This window comes from Dicentrarchus labrax, unplaced genomic scaffold (assembly GCF_905237075.1).
Source record: "Dicentrarchus labrax unplaced genomic scaffold, dlabrax2021, whole genome shotgun sequence".
NCBI lineage: Eukaryota > Metazoa > Chordata > Actinopteri > Moronidae > Dicentrarchus > Dicentrarchus labrax.
The window spans coordinates 11357401-11374599 of record NW_026136711.1 but is presented as its reverse complement, the minus strand read 5'-3'; the positions used below and the strand labels follow the sequence as shown (position 1 = coordinate 11374599).

General features: G+C 40.9%; 2 protein-coding genes across 6 annotated transcripts; both read left to right on the top strand.

The window, feature by feature from the left end:
- Positions 1–562: 562 nt before the first annotated feature.
- Positions 563–9139, top strand: LOC127371605 (SRSF protein kinase 2-like). 3 transcript variants are annotated; one of them, XM_051414496.1, is made up of 15 exons: positions 563–667; positions 2136–2432; positions 2512–2620; positions 2737–2824; positions 3421–3508; positions 3781–3887; positions 4038–4203; positions 4382–4407; positions 4523–4579; positions 6036–6402; positions 6611–6708; positions 7632–7739; positions 7874–7943; positions 8030–8122; positions 8317–9139. In XM_051414496.1, exons 2-15 carry the CDS (start codon positions 2201–2203, stop codon positions 8499–8501), a joined length of 1794 nt encoding a protein of 597 aa, XP_051270456.1. In that variant the 5' UTR covers positions 563–667; positions 2136–2200; the 3' UTR covers positions 8502–9139. The 3 variants fall into 3 exon arrangements, with proteins under 3 accessions (XP_051270456.1, XP_051270458.1, XP_051270457.1); XM_051414497.1 differs by lacking the exon at positions 563–667 and adding an exon at positions 746–875; XM_051414498.1 differs by lacking the exon at positions 4523–4579.
- Positions 9140–9319: 180 nt separating this feature from the next.
- Positions 9320–17111, top strand: comtb (catechol-O-methyltransferase b). Of its 3 annotated transcripts, none has more exons than XM_051414504.1 (7): positions 9402–9478; positions 10408–10509; positions 10651–10822; positions 16043–16160; positions 16276–16469; positions 16562–16693; positions 16774–17111. In XM_051414504.1, the coding sequence occupies exons 3-7, from the start codon at positions 10652–10654 to the stop codon at positions 16951–16953; spliced, it is 795 nt and encodes a 264-aa protein (XP_051270464.1). In that variant the 5' UTR covers positions 9402–9478; positions 10408–10509; position 10651; the 3' UTR covers positions 16954–17111. The 3 variants fall into 3 exon arrangements, with proteins under 3 accessions (XP_051270463.1, XP_051270464.1, XP_051270462.1); XM_051414502.1 differs by lacking the exon at positions 9402–9478 and adding an exon at positions 10093–10118; XM_051414503.1 differs by lacking the exon at positions 10408–10509 and having other exon boundaries at positions 9320–9478.
- Positions 17112–17199: the final 88 nt, after the last annotated feature.

The following is a 17199-nucleotide window of genomic DNA, read 5'->3' as shown; positions in this document are numbered from 1 at the left end:
CATTTTGACCCTGGTAGTTTTTGGTTCTTGTGAAATAATTTCGTTTCTGTGTGCAAATTAAAATAATGTAAGCATCAAAAATAAAACTAAGATGTTTGAAAAAGCTGTGTTAAAAATTCTTTGCTCTGTTTAATAGCACTTTAAAAAAAAAAAAATATAAATTTCATAGGGGGGCTAATAATCTCGTCCTCATGTGTACCTAAAACCTACTGAAACCCATTTCTGCCAATGTGACAGAAAAAAGATTTTGAGATGTCATTATTTTGAGATACTAAGTCAGAATATTGAGAAAGTTTATTATTTTGAGACGCTAAGTCAATATTTTGGGAACGTTTCTCATTATATTGACTTACAGAATCCTTTTTTTCCATTACATTGGCGGAAATGGGCTTCCAAAAAAACACAGTAGATAGATAAAATAATAAATAGATAGATAAAATAGACAGAGAGAATGAGCTCTTTGCCACCTCTGGAAATAGCACTGGTTGCTCCATAGTGATGAATGTGAGAAACACAGCAGCAGTAGCAGCAGCAGCAGCTATTCCTGGACCTGAGTGTTTTTCACACAGAGCAGAGCGAGGCGCAGAGCACGCGGGCTGTGAGACTCTGCTGTGCTCGTGCCGCCTTACAAATATTAAAAGTGGATCTATCACACACACACACAGGGGTAAGTAGGCTCCTCCTCTGGGGTTGTTGAGCGTTTATTAGGAACGAATAAGGCTCGCGGAGTTTTTGTACTACAAAGTGTCATCGTTAAGACCAGCAACATGTACTTATTTAGTCCAGCACTAGAAAAAAAGAGACTTCCTGCAGGAAACCTTCAGAATAAAACTGTGTTTGATTTGATTGTGCTGCGGGGTCGAAAAGCAACAGAGGTCAGTGGATAAATGGCAAGTTCTAAAGCTCACTAATAAACAGGTTAAAGATTTATCCAGTACGTAGTAAATAAAGCACTGACGCAAGGGTGGCTTAACTTGACCCAGTGTACTAAATACATTTAATAAAACTAGATGTATAATCATCAAAAGACTTAACTACCAGACTAGACTAGAGTTTTTTTTTTTTTACAGCAGCCATTTTGACATGAAATAGTTGGCTGAACACAGGTGTTAACAGTGATACTAATGAAGGTTCTGTTCCATTCAGGTCAAACAGAGTCAGAGTGCTGCTATTGTGCATGTTGCTCTCACTGGAAAGGTTCTGCTACACTAAATGGAACAGGGCCTTAATTAACAACATTGACAACACCTGTGTTATAGCCAGCTATTTCATGTCAGAATGGCTGGGGCTAAAAAGGTCTGTTGTTGCAGTTGTGCCAGTTGTGTCTCCATAGGCCGGCCCAGCCAGTAGTTTTGTTTCTGTATTTCCACTAACCCATTTTAAATATCCAACAGCAGGAGAAAAAATGGGACATGTAGCAACATGTGCATGTTTGAACAGTTTTTTGCCCGTCAAGCTGAGAATAGTCAAACAAAGTTATGCACACATCAGTTAAGTGCATTTTGGTTATACACTATACACTGTATTAATATATGACTTTTTTATCAAGCAAACCAAGAGACACATTTTAGACTTTTATTGTGAAGTAACAGTAATACCTGGCATTTTTTAATTTAATGTCAGATGAGTTGATCTCTTGTACACATCAGTAGACCTACTTCTTGACATTACAATAACACCATGTGTACTACCACACAAAAATAAGCCTGCTTTAGCACTTACTGAGCTGTCTGTAAAGGCGCCATTTTTCTGATCACTTTACCGTCCTAACAAAATAATTGCTCCGGCCAGATATCCCTTGAAAGAGCATGAATTAATTCGAATTGCCAGCCTTTCATGTTCTGTGGCGCCCACACTGTAGTCGTCCATGCAAAATCAGGAAGAGTTCAGTTGCAGCTGGGCCAGTGTCAGAAGCTATTTACGTTGACATGCCATTCATCCAGCTAAAAATAAACATACACATTCACTGGCCCATTTGAAATGTCATCGCAAACAGCCTCCTACAACCCGTGACTAAAAGCCCAGACAAGCTGCCAGAGACAAATAGATAGTGAACTCGTGTTTCGGAGATCCAAGCATGATCCGTATGAACTCCTTCCATTTTGTTTGAGTATGCACATGCATTTTTCTTGTAGCTTTGTGCTGCTGTCATCTGGGCCCGTCTTCAGCCGTGCTCAAACTCATCAGGCTCCAGATAAAGATGTCATCTTCATACGCTGCTGCTATATCAGCCCTTCTTTCAGCCAGCTCCCCGAATCAGCCTGTCAAACCCAGCCCTCACCCCTCCCCAGACGCAGCAGGGAGTCCTAAACCTTCCCCCCTGCCCAGTAAATCTGCCCTCTGCCCTCCAGCTGCACAGATACCGCCTCATTCTCCAGAGCCTCTGGGATCTTATGATGAGCAACAGGAGAACCCTGCAGACTATGGCATTGGTAGGCAGCACTCCAACACCAAATTCCAACACGCTGGTTGAGATATTTTCTGTGATGCAGGCGGTACGTTGTGTTGCAGGTGGTTACTACCATGTAGAGATTGGAGAGATTTTCGTTGACCGTTACCAAGTGGTTAAAAAGTTGGGATGGGGCCACTTCTCTACTGTATGGCTGTGCTGGGACATAGTGTAAGTACTGGTTTGACATTTTGACTTTTCATATCTAACATAATAACACAATATAGTGATTACATAATATGATGTAAACATAATAGTAGCTAACTGCCATAATTGTTTGCATGCAGGAAGAGGCGTTTTGTGGCTCTGAAGGTGGTGAAGAGTGCTCAGACGTTCACAGAGACGGCACTGGATGAGATCAAACTTCTGAAATGTGTCAGTGTGACCACACTGCTTCTGTTTGAGATGGAATAGTTTTTAGTCAGTTTTTTAAAGTACTCTTGCAATACACAAGTAGCAGACTTGTAATTCATTACTTGTAAAAGTGTCAGGTGAACACAAAGAAGTGTGGTGGTTGTGGAGCAGAAAGGTTCACTAATAAGTGAGACTGATAATGTGGCTGGAAATACAATTTCTGATGTCATTTTGAAATCTCTTATAAGAGACAGGTTTGGGCTGAAACGAAAGGGGGAGAAGATGATCAGAAAGTTTGATAGTTTTATTGGGGATGAGGGGTGAAATAATGCATGATATACACTGTGTGTGTGAGAGACAGAAAGGCAGGGTATAGAGTATTTAGAATTACTAAATGAATATGTGAGTATTGTGATAATATTGTGTTTTGGACTCTCTGGCAGGTCTCAGTCTCTCAGTGTGGCTTAAATTATTCTCATTAAATCAAAATATTTGCCATGTTATTGTATTTTATAGATGTTAGTAAGTCATTTGTGTGTACAATGTGATTGCCTTTATCATTTTTGCACATTTACATTTTTATTGATAGTGTAATATGTTCACTATATGACCATCAGGTAAGGGACATGGACCCTAAAGATCCAAAACGTGAGAGAGTTGTGCACCTCATTGATGACTTCAGGATCACTGCAGCAACCGGAGAGCGTATCCTTTACACAGATGTATGATATAATCACCTACTCTGTAACTTGTGGAGCAAGTATGGCTTTTCTATCAAGTATTGTTCTTCAAGTATTGTTCTTAAATTCTGATGTTTATATGTGTGCTGTACACAGACAAACAGATGGCACCATGACAACAGCCTTATACCATAGTGGTATGACTTAAAGGCAATAAGATTGTGTCGTCTTCTACTTTAAAAAAATCGAAATTCCCAGATTGTACTGTATGAAACAAGGTCCTTAATTGGTTACCAGACGTGTGTATGGTTCTGGAGGTGCTGGGCCACCAGCTGCTGAGGTGGATCATCAAATCCAACTACACTGGCCTCCCCCTGCCCTGCGTTAAGAGCATCATCAGACAGGTGCTGTGCCACCCTTTATTCCATCTTAAATCATCCTCCCTGTCTTTCACCACTGACTGAGTTTTCTTTTTGAACAGATTGTCTTCTATTTGTGCCCCTCATTGACATGCAGTGCAGTGACAGTGACTGTATTTCCACTCCTTATCACAGGTTCTGCAGGGTTTAGATTACTTGCACACTAAATGCAAGATTATCCACACAGACATCAAGCCAGAAAACATCCTGCTGAGAGTGGACGAGGTTTACATTCAGAAACTGGCGGCCAACACCAAGCTGTGGCAGCTGCCAGTGTCCTCTGCTTTCACCAGCTCCTCAGGTAAGTGATGCTGCATTGGCTATCACATGTATGTCTAGGTGCAGTTATAAAGGAACTTGTGAGTACCACGCTAATGGAGGTTTCCAAGAAAAGAAAAATGTTTGCTGCTGTTTCCTTTTCCCCTCATTTTTACATTCTGTTCATCTTATTCCCTGCCTGTGTATTCACTTCCTGCCAGTGAACACGAGCTCCAGAGAAAAACAGGTGTGCAGCTTGAATTTTTTTACTTCTGTTTATTACTATTTCCTTCATTTTGTTAGGACATTTCTATTTTGGTAATTGCATTATGACCTTTGAATTTCTGTTATGACTTCCTAAGAATTTGTCCAGCTTGTTGGGGAGGCTGACTGGAGTTTTCCACACTCTTGGGGAGTGGGTAAGATAGATGTTTGGATTTTGCACTTGAGCAACATAATTGCATCTTGAACATCTACAGTCTGCAGCTCACTATAGGACGTCAAATTATAAAAAGGCAGGGCATCAGACTTGCTCCAACTGACTTTGTCAGATTACAGTCCTAGACGTACACGCTGCATTTCACACACTTATGTGAGCAACACAACTCATTTTCACAAACATTTCGAGCAAAAAGCCTCATGTCTAACCAGAAGAGCAGGCCACAAAGTAATATTTTATGGAGTGCCCAGGTGGTCATAATGTTATGGCTGATTGGTGTAGTAGGTGTACACTATTCTCATTCTGCTCTATTTTTCTTGCTGTCACACTCTGACCCTAAAGAGACAAAGAATAAGCCTTAACAATATTGTACAGTTTGCAACTTAATGTAACACTCTTTTTAAGAAGCCGTTTTCTGGCTTCTTTCTGCATTGGAGTCAAGATATGTGAAGAGGAGATTTCTAGGGTAAAAAACAAGAAATACTTGTACTGGACAGCTCTTATATCTCATAATAAACAAGCATCTATAGCTTTTAAACATTGTTAATACACATCGCCACGTAAACTAAAGGCATTCTAATTCTACAGAAACCCTACAGTGTGCTTTGGATCATTTTTGAAGGAGACTTGGATTAAAACCTTTTATTGGGACCATTTTTTACCCCTGGAATGAGCCCTTCACAAGCTGGAATAAGCTCAGTATACCTAAAGTAATCAAAGAGCACCTGTATGTGATCACTATTAAGACCCAGCAGCGCTTCTCCTCCATTATCTATAACTATCACAATAGGAGACCAGAGATGGAGATACTGAAATAATCCTTGATTATATTTTGCATGCTGACATGTGCTTGTGTTGAATCTCTGCTCAAATTTGCTGTCTTGTCCTTGTGCCATTGTTGTGTCACTAACAGGCTCCTGTTCCTGATCAAAGGGATGGGATGAGTCAAGTGGGGGGTGGTGGGGTGGAAGTGCTTGATGTAGACCTCTGTAGGAGGACACAACTGCAGATTTTGATGTCCTTCCAACAACCTCTGTTGTGGTTTCAGTATATCTTGTTGTTAGTAACTCACTGTTTTACAACATGTAAAGTAACAGCGTCACAATTTATTATTGAGATATTAATACATGGATTACATGGACTCTACAGGTTTATGGTACCTTATGGTACAGATGATACAGTATGCATAAAAAGCACAACATTTTATTTTTTCAGTCTGTAACACTTCATTAGATATTGAAGTTCATAAAACACCATAGAGTACGTAATGCCTCTTTAATATGTTGTTTCTTGATGCTACCGTTCGGGGACATTTTCAGTTCCTACACATAGTATCTTTAATTTGAATGATTTGCTTCACTTTCAAAATACATCTCAAACACTTTTGAGATGAGTTGTTTTACTGACCTCTGACTCAACCGATTGCACCCCTGCAGTCCAGCAAGGTCTCCAGGAGCCCAATTAAGCGACTGACGAGGAAAGACAGGAGTCGACGAGGACAGGACGTTGCATCTGACCACCATCAAAAAGACAAACTTCACGTGTCGTTCTCTGATGTCACTGCTCCCTCTAGCACCTCTAGCTCCACACGTCACTCTAAGCTCACAGGGCCTAAGCTCTTGTTAAGGAGGCGCACCCTGCTGTTTGAAGACGGAGTGGACTCGGTTCCACACAGCCACAGAGACTCCACCTGCCCGTGGCTGGACCTCAACACAGATGCACCTGTCTCTGGCTCTAGATCAGTGTTATTACATCAGACTGCAGACAAAGAGCCGCCTCCACCTTCGCCTTCCTCCCCTCACGGTCCGTATAATGACATTTACATTTTTTGTTCCTCTTCCTGTAAGAAGTAATTTTTTACAGTTTGGCAAAAATCTTTACCTTTTGTTAGTGTGTTTACATGAGCTAATATTCACATAGTATGTTTGTATATAGATTACCTAGAATCAGTACACTCAAAGTTTATCCTAGTCTGATTTTCTTCACTGTCACATTCGTTTATGTATTTCAGGTGTCAGTGACTCGGATGTACTTCTGGACCTTCTAAAGCCCCAGAATGCCGATAAAATCTTCATCAAGATTGCAGACCTGGGCAATGCCTGCTGGGTGGTGAGTGATTAGTTAACAAGCAAACAAAAGTACATACTGCCTCCATTCCTTCATAATCAATAATTAAATAAATTAGTTCGAACTGTTTAGTTTGGGTTTATTTTTGTACTGAAATACACACAGCGAGATCATGCTGAGAAAAACTACTTTGTAAAAAAGCAGCAGAAAAATTCATAATTGCAGTTGATCTCAGGTTTATCATAATATACTATATACCAAACTCTATACTAAATGATATATAAATCTGTTCAGCAGGAAACGAGTAGGGCCTGTTAGTCCTAAATCAAGGAGTCCTGGGTACAAACATTTTGTTTCTACACCTCCCAGTTCACAAAGTCATGAAGCACATTGTGAGGTGTTTTATAACTGACCACATGTCTAGTTTATAAAATACCCTCAGCCCATAATTTTTACTGAATTGAATGCAATAGGTGTTTTTCTGTAGAACACAGTACTAAAGCCATATTTACCATGCCCTCCGGTGAAAAACACAGCTGCCATATGTTCCCAGTGAGACAAGGCTGATTTGAAATGTAGCTTGAGAGGGACATACAGTGTAATGTGCATTTCAGTGCTACCCAGTGGTGGTGGTTATGCTTATTATTTCATTTGGCAGATCAGAGAAAGAGAGTATGCTGTTATTTTCTGAGATGAGAGTTTTAATTTTTTTTTAGCCAGCTAGTGACACAGCTTCATACATCAATATTGGACAACTTTTGGATGGATTCTCATCAAATTTAAAACATTAAAACATTCATGGTTCCCAGAGGACGAATCCTACTAACTTTGTTGATCCGCAGACTTTTCATCTGGTCAATTATTGAGACAATATCCTATACCAACATCATTTTGAAGATAATCATTGTCATAGATGCAGGTCATTTAATAGTGGAACATTAAAATCTCATCTCTCTTGTTTTCAGAACAAACACTTCACCGAGGACATTCAGACGTGTCAGTACCGCTCTGTGGAGGTTCTGATCGGCGCTGACTACGACACACCGGCCGACATCTGGAGCACTGCCTGCATGGTGAGCCGAGTTCCTGCATGGAAGTGTGTTTTTGAAAATATGTGCCTTATTTATCCTTTGTAATGTTTCATTCCAGCATTGCCATTTCCAAACTTGTCACAGTCATGTTTTGTGTTCCTCTTTGTGCACTGTAGGCTTTTGAGCTGGCCACAGGGGACTATCTGTTCGACCCCCAAGCAGGAGCCACATTCTCCCGCGAGGAAGGTTTGTGTTGTTCACTATATCCCTTTTGTCCTTGATTAAACTAAATGTGCTTATAGTGCAGTCTGCATCTGCCCATGTTCTCTCAGATCACATTGCCCACATCATTGAGCTCCTGGGAACCCTTCCATCCCAGTTTGCCCTCTCTGGGAGAAATGCCAAACAATACTTCAACCATAAAGGTAAAATGTACTGAGTTATTCCAATGTAGTAACACTTAAATGCTTACTTGCTCATCATAAAGCAAAAAGTACCCGCATTACTTTCATTAAGTGTGAGATAAATTAAAAAACTTTGTTAATTTCTTTGCAAAAACTGTATTTAATGAATAAAAGTAGACAAAAGCGGCAAATCAGTCACTTCTTACCCTGTGCAGGACAACTGCGACACATCTCAAAGCTGAAGCCATGGAGCTTGTTTGAGATCCTGCTGGATAAGTACGAATGGCCACGTGACGAAGCCGGCCAGTTCAGCTCATTCCTCCTGACCATGTTGGAGCTGCTGCCAGAGCAAAGAGCCACAGCTGCCCAGTGTCTAAAACACCCCTGGATCACCTCCTAGACATACCAGCTCTGTGTAGTTCAGAGCCCAGTGGACTAGCTCTCTGTTCAGGAGCAGGCTCGGATTGACTCGGACAGGCTCGGACATGTGACAGACAGTTGTGGGATATAGAGTAGTAGTCTGGTGCTGGCATCATGAGCACAGCTTTCATAAATATTTATTAGCCTAAGTAAGAGCATTTTCCCATTTGGGTTGCTTTGTCTTTTAGTATTTTAGGAGAAGGCACGGCAATGAGAAAAGAGAGGTTTTGTCCTACTGGAAAACTGCCATGAGACATGATCACAATGTTCTTGGATTTCAACAATAAACTGATGTAAGAATGTTATTTTTTTGTTGAGAAAGGTAAATCAAGACCTCACCTTGAAGAAATGCTTGTTCAAGTACTGAAAAAGGTAGTTGTAAACCAGTCTGAGGTATGAGATGGATTTATTCACAAAGCACTCAGAAATGTCAACTTGAAGAATTACCCTGATGACTCACCTCAGAAAATGACTTTATTATCAAAAACAACAAACTGTAAAAGTGACCTAATTTTAGCAGAAAAAGCTGAAAATGCAATCAAAATGGAAATGAGATACTCACTACTACTACAGCACTCAGTTAATCCTAAGAAATCATTAAATGCCAAAGAGAAATGACTCCCTCCTGTTTTGCAATCCCTGTGTGTAGGTGTATTTGTGTGTGTGTGTGTGTGTGTGTGTGTGTGTGTGTGTGTGTGTGTGTGTGTGTGTGTGTGTGTGTGTGTGTGTGTGTGTGTGTGTGTGTGTGTGTGTGTGTGTGTGGTGTGATGACTATAGCGTCTGTTGTGCATTCCTTGCATGCTCACATTCAGCTCCAAGAGGGGGATGGAAGGAAGAAGAGGGAGGAGTTAGTCTCATGTAAACGCAGGCATATGTCCGGCTGTTAGAAAACTCAGATTTTCTTCTAGCAGCAAGAGGAGGTGAGAAGAGGACAGGGAGTGCTGCCTGCCCACACATGTAAGTCTTATATTCAGTTAGTTTTTAATGAGAGACTCTTTAAGAATGCACGAGGTGTTTCTTATGCCTAACAAGTGTTTGTTCCTGTGTTGCTCAAGGGAGACCATGGCTCAGTTTGGTTTTAATTCCTGTTTTGGACGGAAAGTGTGTGCACACGTAGTATTATGAAATTGGCGAGAACAAAGATAGATGTAGTGATACTCGTCAGTCAAGCCTTTTTCACAACAAATAATGTATTATATCTTCAATAATGGTTTGGATATTTTGATCATTCTTATATTCCTGTTCTTCTTCCTGTTCTTTTATTTAAAAAACTTTTTAATGGTATGATTTGCATAGAGATTGAATTCTGTTAGACAGTATGCACGGCATGTAACCTGCACAATTGTCTCTCTGCACTATGCTAAAATGTGTAAGTGTGTGTTTATCAAGCCATGCCAAAACTATTCTGCATTTCTGTTTCTGAATCTCGGCTGTGTGTACATTAGGATGAAGCCAAAGTAAAGGTTAAAGCCCCAGTGCTCTGCCTTTTGTGACACAGCTCTTAAACCCCAGCCAGTTGCCATGCAACTCAAACTCCAAATCAGAAGGAATTACCTCAACCACCCCTGGTCTTTCACAGTTGCATTATGAGTGCAAGGTAATGCCGTTTCCAGCAAAGCCCTCCACTGCTTTCCCACAGAAGGAGCCCTTGTTTAGGATTCTGGCTGCGCTTTTCTCCTCCTTTTTGCTCTGTTTTTTCCAATTCATCAGTGCTTGAGATATCTTAACAGACTAATTGCTTCTGAGAGTGGGAAAGCTGCACACAAAGCACCGTGTTGTGTTTACCAGCAGTTATTGCAGTTGATATTAAATGATATCCTACAGTGATATCATCACATTGAGGTGTATGCCTGTGTGTGTGTGTGTGTGTGTGTGTATGTGTGCAGCTTGGACCTGGCAGCAGCAGCTGATAATGGAGACAAGAGCAGTAACTGTATTGTACACTGCATATCAAACACCCATCTCATTAGCCCTACACAAAGGGAGAGGTAGAGTGAGGAGAGATATGAGGGCTTTCATTTATCTTATGCAGATGTGTTGTTATTGCACTGTGGTTCATTTATCACAGCCTCCTCCCATAATGCAGCACCATGCTGAATTGATGTTCATGCTCTCTGTCTTGGTTGCAGGATGTGGCTGACTCTTCTTTACAGTTGTACTGGTGGAGCAGCTCTTCTGTATGCTCTGTACAGATGGGTGATCCCAGCTGCCGTGCAGTATCATGGAGGATTGGCGCTCATTTGGCATGATGTCATTGTGGAGCGGATGCTGAACACACTGACCCAGTCCACACGTCCTCAGGTGGGCCCTCAGTATACAGTATTCACCTCTTCCAAGAGCAGCTCCAACACACTAATGACCAGAAGAGGATACAGAGTTATGATGAGAGTTATGAAGAGAAGAAGGCTGTCAGAAAATAGGACTGTAAATAAGTAGCCACAAATACACAATGTAGGTCAAATGTCAATACCACTGTGCATATGTGTCTTATGTTGAACATTGCAAATGTAGTTCAGATAAACTGAGCATGTTTATGAATGCTCTAACACAAACTGACCTTTAATGATTTATACCTAAACAACACTACGAGTGTACAGCCAGTGCTCGCAGCTCTGTGAGGCTGTACTCGGGCACAGTGGTGCTTTGAGCTGAATGCTAATCTCAGCATGTTAACATGCTCAGTATGCCAATGCTAACATGTTCATATTCAGCAGGTATGTTTACCATGTTTACCACCTTTATTTAGTTTATGTTAGAGGCTGATGGGAATGTGATTAGTTTTGAAAGAAGTATCAGACAAATGGAAAATTGACCTAATGGTTAGAGGTCAAAGCCAACAGGCTTCATTATCTGTGGAACATGAATGTCTACAATACGTCATGGCAATCCATAAAGCCATGTTGCTAGTATGACTATAAATGTATGATATTTTTTTTCTCAATACATGAATGTTATATTGTGTGTTCTACTGAAAAACTTAATTCCATTTTCACACAGTTTCTAATCAGATTTGATCCAGGTTTACTAAGCTTCTAAGAAAACAAGTCAGGTGCAGATCAGGAATAGATTTAAATGAAACAATAGACCTTTCACAGGTATGACTAATGCCATTCATAATAGCTGCATTCAATTTAGGTGTCCCACTGCCCTACTATTGTACACGCTGCTTCACTGGGACACCTTACTGTAACAGAGCCATTGTTAATGTTATTAGTTACACCTTTGCTTTTTCTGCTATGACAAGCCAAAAACCTTTAACATACTGATGTGCAAGAAATTATCTATAGACCTTCTTCACAGCAACCATTTTGATATGAAATAGTAGGGTAAACACAGGTGCTTCCAATGATACTAATTAAAGTTCTGTTCCCTTCAGGTCAAACAGAGTCAGGGTGCTGCTATTGTGCATGTTGGCTCACTGGAAAGTCCCTCTGGGATTTCGCAGGCTTTTTGGGCCTAAAATGCCTGATTTCACAGCAGCTTTTCATGTTTTGTAGATCAATCAGTTAACACTTGTTATAGTGAGAATAAAATTGGTCGTAGTTTGGAGATGGTGGCCTGCTATGATTAGTGAAACTCGCGGGAAACTATGAAGATTGGTCAAATTTTTGGAAAAGTTGTGAACAGAATTGCAAGGTTACACAGAATGCTAAAGTAGCTAGTCAAAAACTTCAAGTTAAATTTAGCATTTTATATCTGTCAGTGAACAGCACTGAAATTGTTGCATTTCATTGTGTCATTGGTCTCATACATACACTAACATACACTACCAGTCAAAAGTTTGGACACACCTTCTCATTTAATTGTTTTTCTTTATTTTCATGACTATTTACATTGTAGATTCGCACTGAAGGCATCAAAACTATGAATGAACATATGGAATTATGTAGTAAACAAAAAAGTGTGAAATAACTCTAAATATGTTTCATATTTTAGATTCCTCAAAGTAGCCACCCTTTGCTTGGTTGACAACGCTGCAAACCCCTGGCCTTCTCTCACTGAGCTTCATGATGTAGTCACCTGAAATGGTTTTCACTTCACAGGTGTGCCTTGTCAGGGTTCACTTGTGGAATTTCTTGCCTTCTTAATGGGGTTGGGACCATCAGTTGTGTTGTGCAGAAGTCAGGTTGATACACAGCTGACAGCCCTATTTGACCACTGTTAGAATTCATATTATGGCAAGAACCAATCAGCTAAGTAAAGAGAAACGACAGTCCATCATTACTTTAAGAACTGAAGGTCAGTCAGTCTGGAAAATTACAAAAACTTTGAATGTGTCCCTAAGTGCAGTCTTAAAAACCATCAAGCGCTACGACGAAACTGGCTCACATGAGGACCGCCCCAGGAAAGGAAGAGCAAGAGTCACCTCTGCTGCTGAGGATAAGTTCATCCGAGTCACCAGCCTCAGAAATCGCAAGTTAACAGCACCTCAGATTAGAGCCCAGATGAATGCCACACAGAGTTCTAGTAGCAGACACATCTCTACATCAACTGTTCAGAGGAGACTGCGTGAATCAGGCCTTTATGGTCAAATAGCTGCTAAAAAAACACTACTTAGGAAAAGCAACAAGCAGAAGAGATTTGTTTGGCACAAGGAATGGACATTAGACTAGTGGAAATCTGTGCTTTGGTCTGATGAGTCCAAATTTGAAATCTTTGGTTCCACCCGCTGTGTCTTTGTGCGACACAGAAAAGGTGAACGGATGGTCTCTACATGCATGGTTCCCACCGTGAAGCATGGAGGAGGAGGTGTCATGGTGTTGGGGTGCTTTGCTGGTGACACTGTTGGGGATTTATTCAAAATTGAAGGCACACTGAACCAGCATGGCTACCACAGCATCCTGCAGCATCATGCCATCCCATCCAGTCTAGTTTAGTTTAGCGTTTAGTTGGACCATCATTTATTTTTCAACAGGACAATGACCCCAAACACACCTCCAGGCTGTGTAAGGGCTATTTGACTGAGAAGGAGAGTGATGGAGTGCTGAGCCAGATGATCTGGCCTCCACAGTCACCTGACCTAAACCCAGTCGAGATGGTTTGGGATGAGATGGACCGCAGAGTGAAGGCAAAAGGGCCAACAAGTGCTCAGCATCTCTGGGAACTCCTTCAAGACTGTTGGACAACCATTTCAGGTGACTACCTCATGAAGCTCATCGAGAGAATGCCAAGAGTGTGCAAAGCAGTAACCAAAGCAAAGGGTGGCTATTTTGAAGAATCTAAAATATAAAACATGTTTTGAGTTATTTCACACTTTTTTGTTTACTACATAATTCCATATGTGTTCATTCATAGTTTTAATGCCTTTAGTGAGAATCTACAATGTAAATAGTCATGAAAATAAAGAAAAACCATTAAATGAGAAGGTGTGTCCAAACTTTTGACTGGTAGTGTATATAAACTATAAAAGGAAGAGACAGACAGCACGTATGATTTTTATTCACTTGACAATAAAGCCTTTCACATTAGACCCACCCAGAATGTGACACAAATATATACACTACTTATGCATGCAAGGATACAAATGTGTGAAATCAACATTTTTTCCTGAAAAGAGCTCCTTCTTTTCTTTGTGCTAATTAATTAGGGCTGATGCTTCTTCATCTGTCTCTAATAAAAGCACAAACAAATGCATTCGGCCCTGTTGTCTTTTAATCGTATGTTCACCATGTAACTAAATGATAATTAGATAACAGCAGAACATTTACAAACCTTAACTTTCCATTTGATAATCGGACTTGTAGGCAGGGCCAATACCCAGAAGCAAACATTTTATGAAGAACCAAATGTCAGTACTGCAAGGTTTGCCATGAAATAGTTTTCTGTTGTGTGTGTGTATTTAGATTTCTAGATGTAAGGCAGGATGTAGCTCGGAGGTCAGAGTTGAGGACAGGGAAGTTGCTGTTTTGAATCCCTGTAATGACTGGGAACTGTTAGAATCTCTAAAGGCCCTGCACAGCCACACAGTTTTATTCTGGTTGATTAGGCCAAGTTAGGATAAGTTTGACAGTGTGCTGTGGTGAATCTCTGTGTACACCAAAGTATCAGGTGCAAGTTTTCCCGCGATAACAGGTGCAACAAAACTCAGTCAAGTCTGTTCTGCACGTATCCACAAAGTCTGCTAAAGCGCGTATCGTGGATGTGTAGGGACTGTAGACTTTGACAGTCTTTCTGTAAATTAAAGCGCCGACCAATGCTAAATGCAACACCCTCACTACCTCACCGGAAACCTGATGGTGGACTGTGTATTGAAATATATTGAGCCTCAGGAAAGGGTTGTGATGTAAAACAGCCAGAGTCAGACCCAAATGCAAACAGTCAAATGTAGTTAACAGACACTTGTTTAGCAAGCAAAGCTCAGTATAATCTGTAGGTAAACAGTGAATCAGCGACTGTTAGGCAAAAGAACAAACAGACTGACAACTGGCTAGAAGGTATCTGTCAAACCTTTTTGAGAAGGTGCTGCCTGTACAGTATATACGGGCTGCTTAATGAGTTAACAAGAAGCTGTTGTGCAGGAGGCTAGCAGGTCACTGTCAGCTGATAGGAACCAGGTGTTCAAGAGCAGAAAACATGCTGAGGGTAGACTAGTAAGTAAAATAAATACACATATGCCTTATATTTTAAGCCTTAGTCAACACATGATATACACAGACAGGATATTGCCTCTCCCTGATTCTGTCTAAAACTGCTCCAAAACTACAGGCCTCTTGAAATCTGGCCCGCAGCGCCTTAGGCGTAACTGGACAATAACAAAAACATCTTTTCTCAGGCTTCCTATTAATGCTTTTTGCTAAGATTTACATCCAAAAAACTGTGTCCAGCTTTCTTTTCACATCGTGTAGACTGCAAATGTATTCAGTAATGCCTCAGTACCTTCGTGGACAAGAAAACAAACAAATCTATGAAACATGTAAAAATGGATGTAATGCTTGTTAATGGAATTAAACAAAAAACTTGCCCATCCATCAATCAAAGCACATTTTGCCTCAAGTGCAGTCTTTGATTTAAAGGTAGCTGTGTGCGCATCCACAGAAACCTTAGTGGGCCGGGAGCTGGATACCAAACATCAGAGCAAGTGCAGAGGTAGCCACACATTTCTCATGACATTATGACATCCACTGGTCTTCTTTAGGCAAAAACACACATAAAGGAAGAGAAACAGAGCATCTTTGTCTGAAGTTTTTAGGTACTTCCCTGCAGAAAACCAGTCGTGGTTTGTTTGGCCAGCAGGGTTTAGGGTGACTGTTGGGACGCAGAAGGTTTATAGAGAATTGTTGCTCCTAATACTATTCTGTGGAATCTTCTTATTAAAGTCCCAATTATAAGAATTTAAAGAGCAGGAGGATAGACACAAACAGAAAGCTGTTACTTAAATATGGGGTCACAACCTTTTATGTATGCTTATTAAGAATCTATAAAAGCATTTGAAAATGAGTAATTAATGACAGTTTGTTTGTGACACCTTTTATAAAACTGTCCTATTGTAAAGTGGTGCTGTCTTTTTTTCCCTCTCCTCAGCGGCTCCTGAGTGCAGTACAGAAAAACGCCACTAGAGGAGACCCTCGCAGCGTGGTCAAAGCCATTGATCAGTTCTGCAGAAACAAAGAGTGGGCCATGAATGTGGGGGATGAGAAAGGTCCTGATTTCTCATTATACATCTATGTGCTTTCATGTGTAAAATCATTTCCTTGCTTGACCCAGTTGTATGCTTCTTTTTGTCTTTTATTTATTCTTATTATTTTTTACCACAGGGTGCATTCTTGACTCAGTGGTGTCTGAAGTAAACCCAGCCGCTGTGTTGGAGCTGGGAACCTACTGTGGCTACTCCACAGTGCGGATCGCCAGCCTGCTACCCCCCCACGCCAAGCTCATTACTCTTGAATTTAACCCAGACTTTGCTGCAATTGCTCGTCAAGTCATTGCTTGGGCAGGACTAGAGGAAAAGGTAAAACCGAATGTACCCACACAAACTGCAATACAATGATGTACATACTGTAGTGTGCACAGGTCAAAAGACGGCATGTTTCTTCTTTCTAGGTGCAGTTAGTTGAAGGAGCATCCGGTGACTGGATCCCCAAAATGAAGGAACAGTTTGGGGTGAAAACATTGGATTTGGTTTTCCTGGATCACTGGAAGGATCGATACCTTCCTGACACAAAACTGATGGAGGCAAGTCTGTTATGCTCCTTTTATCTACTGATCAAATTCTTTATTTTTCTGCTATAACACTCTCTTTGCTCTTTATTCAGGAGTGCGGCCTCCTCCGGAAAGGCAGCGTCCTGCTGGCAGACAACGTCATCTGCCCCGGAACTCCAGACTACCTGGAATATGTCCGCAGCAGCCCACGATATGAAAGCCAGTACTTCAAATCTCACCTGGAGTACACGAAAGTGGAGGATGGCTTGGAGAAGTCTGTCTTTTTAGGGTAGTTTCTAAGAAAAAGTGTCATGTTTTACACAGGTACTAGTAAACCAGACGTCTGTCTCACTGACCAGACTCAAAATCAGTTAAATCTGTTTTTCTAATAATACGTCATAGAGTGCGTTAACTTGAAATTAAAACAGATTTGTGATTAAGGGAAAAGAAATTATTTGTGTTGTGTGCTTTATTTTTCTAACACCACATGATGGAAGTCTTGATGCACTCTTTATCTATACTGGTACAGTAGGCGGCAG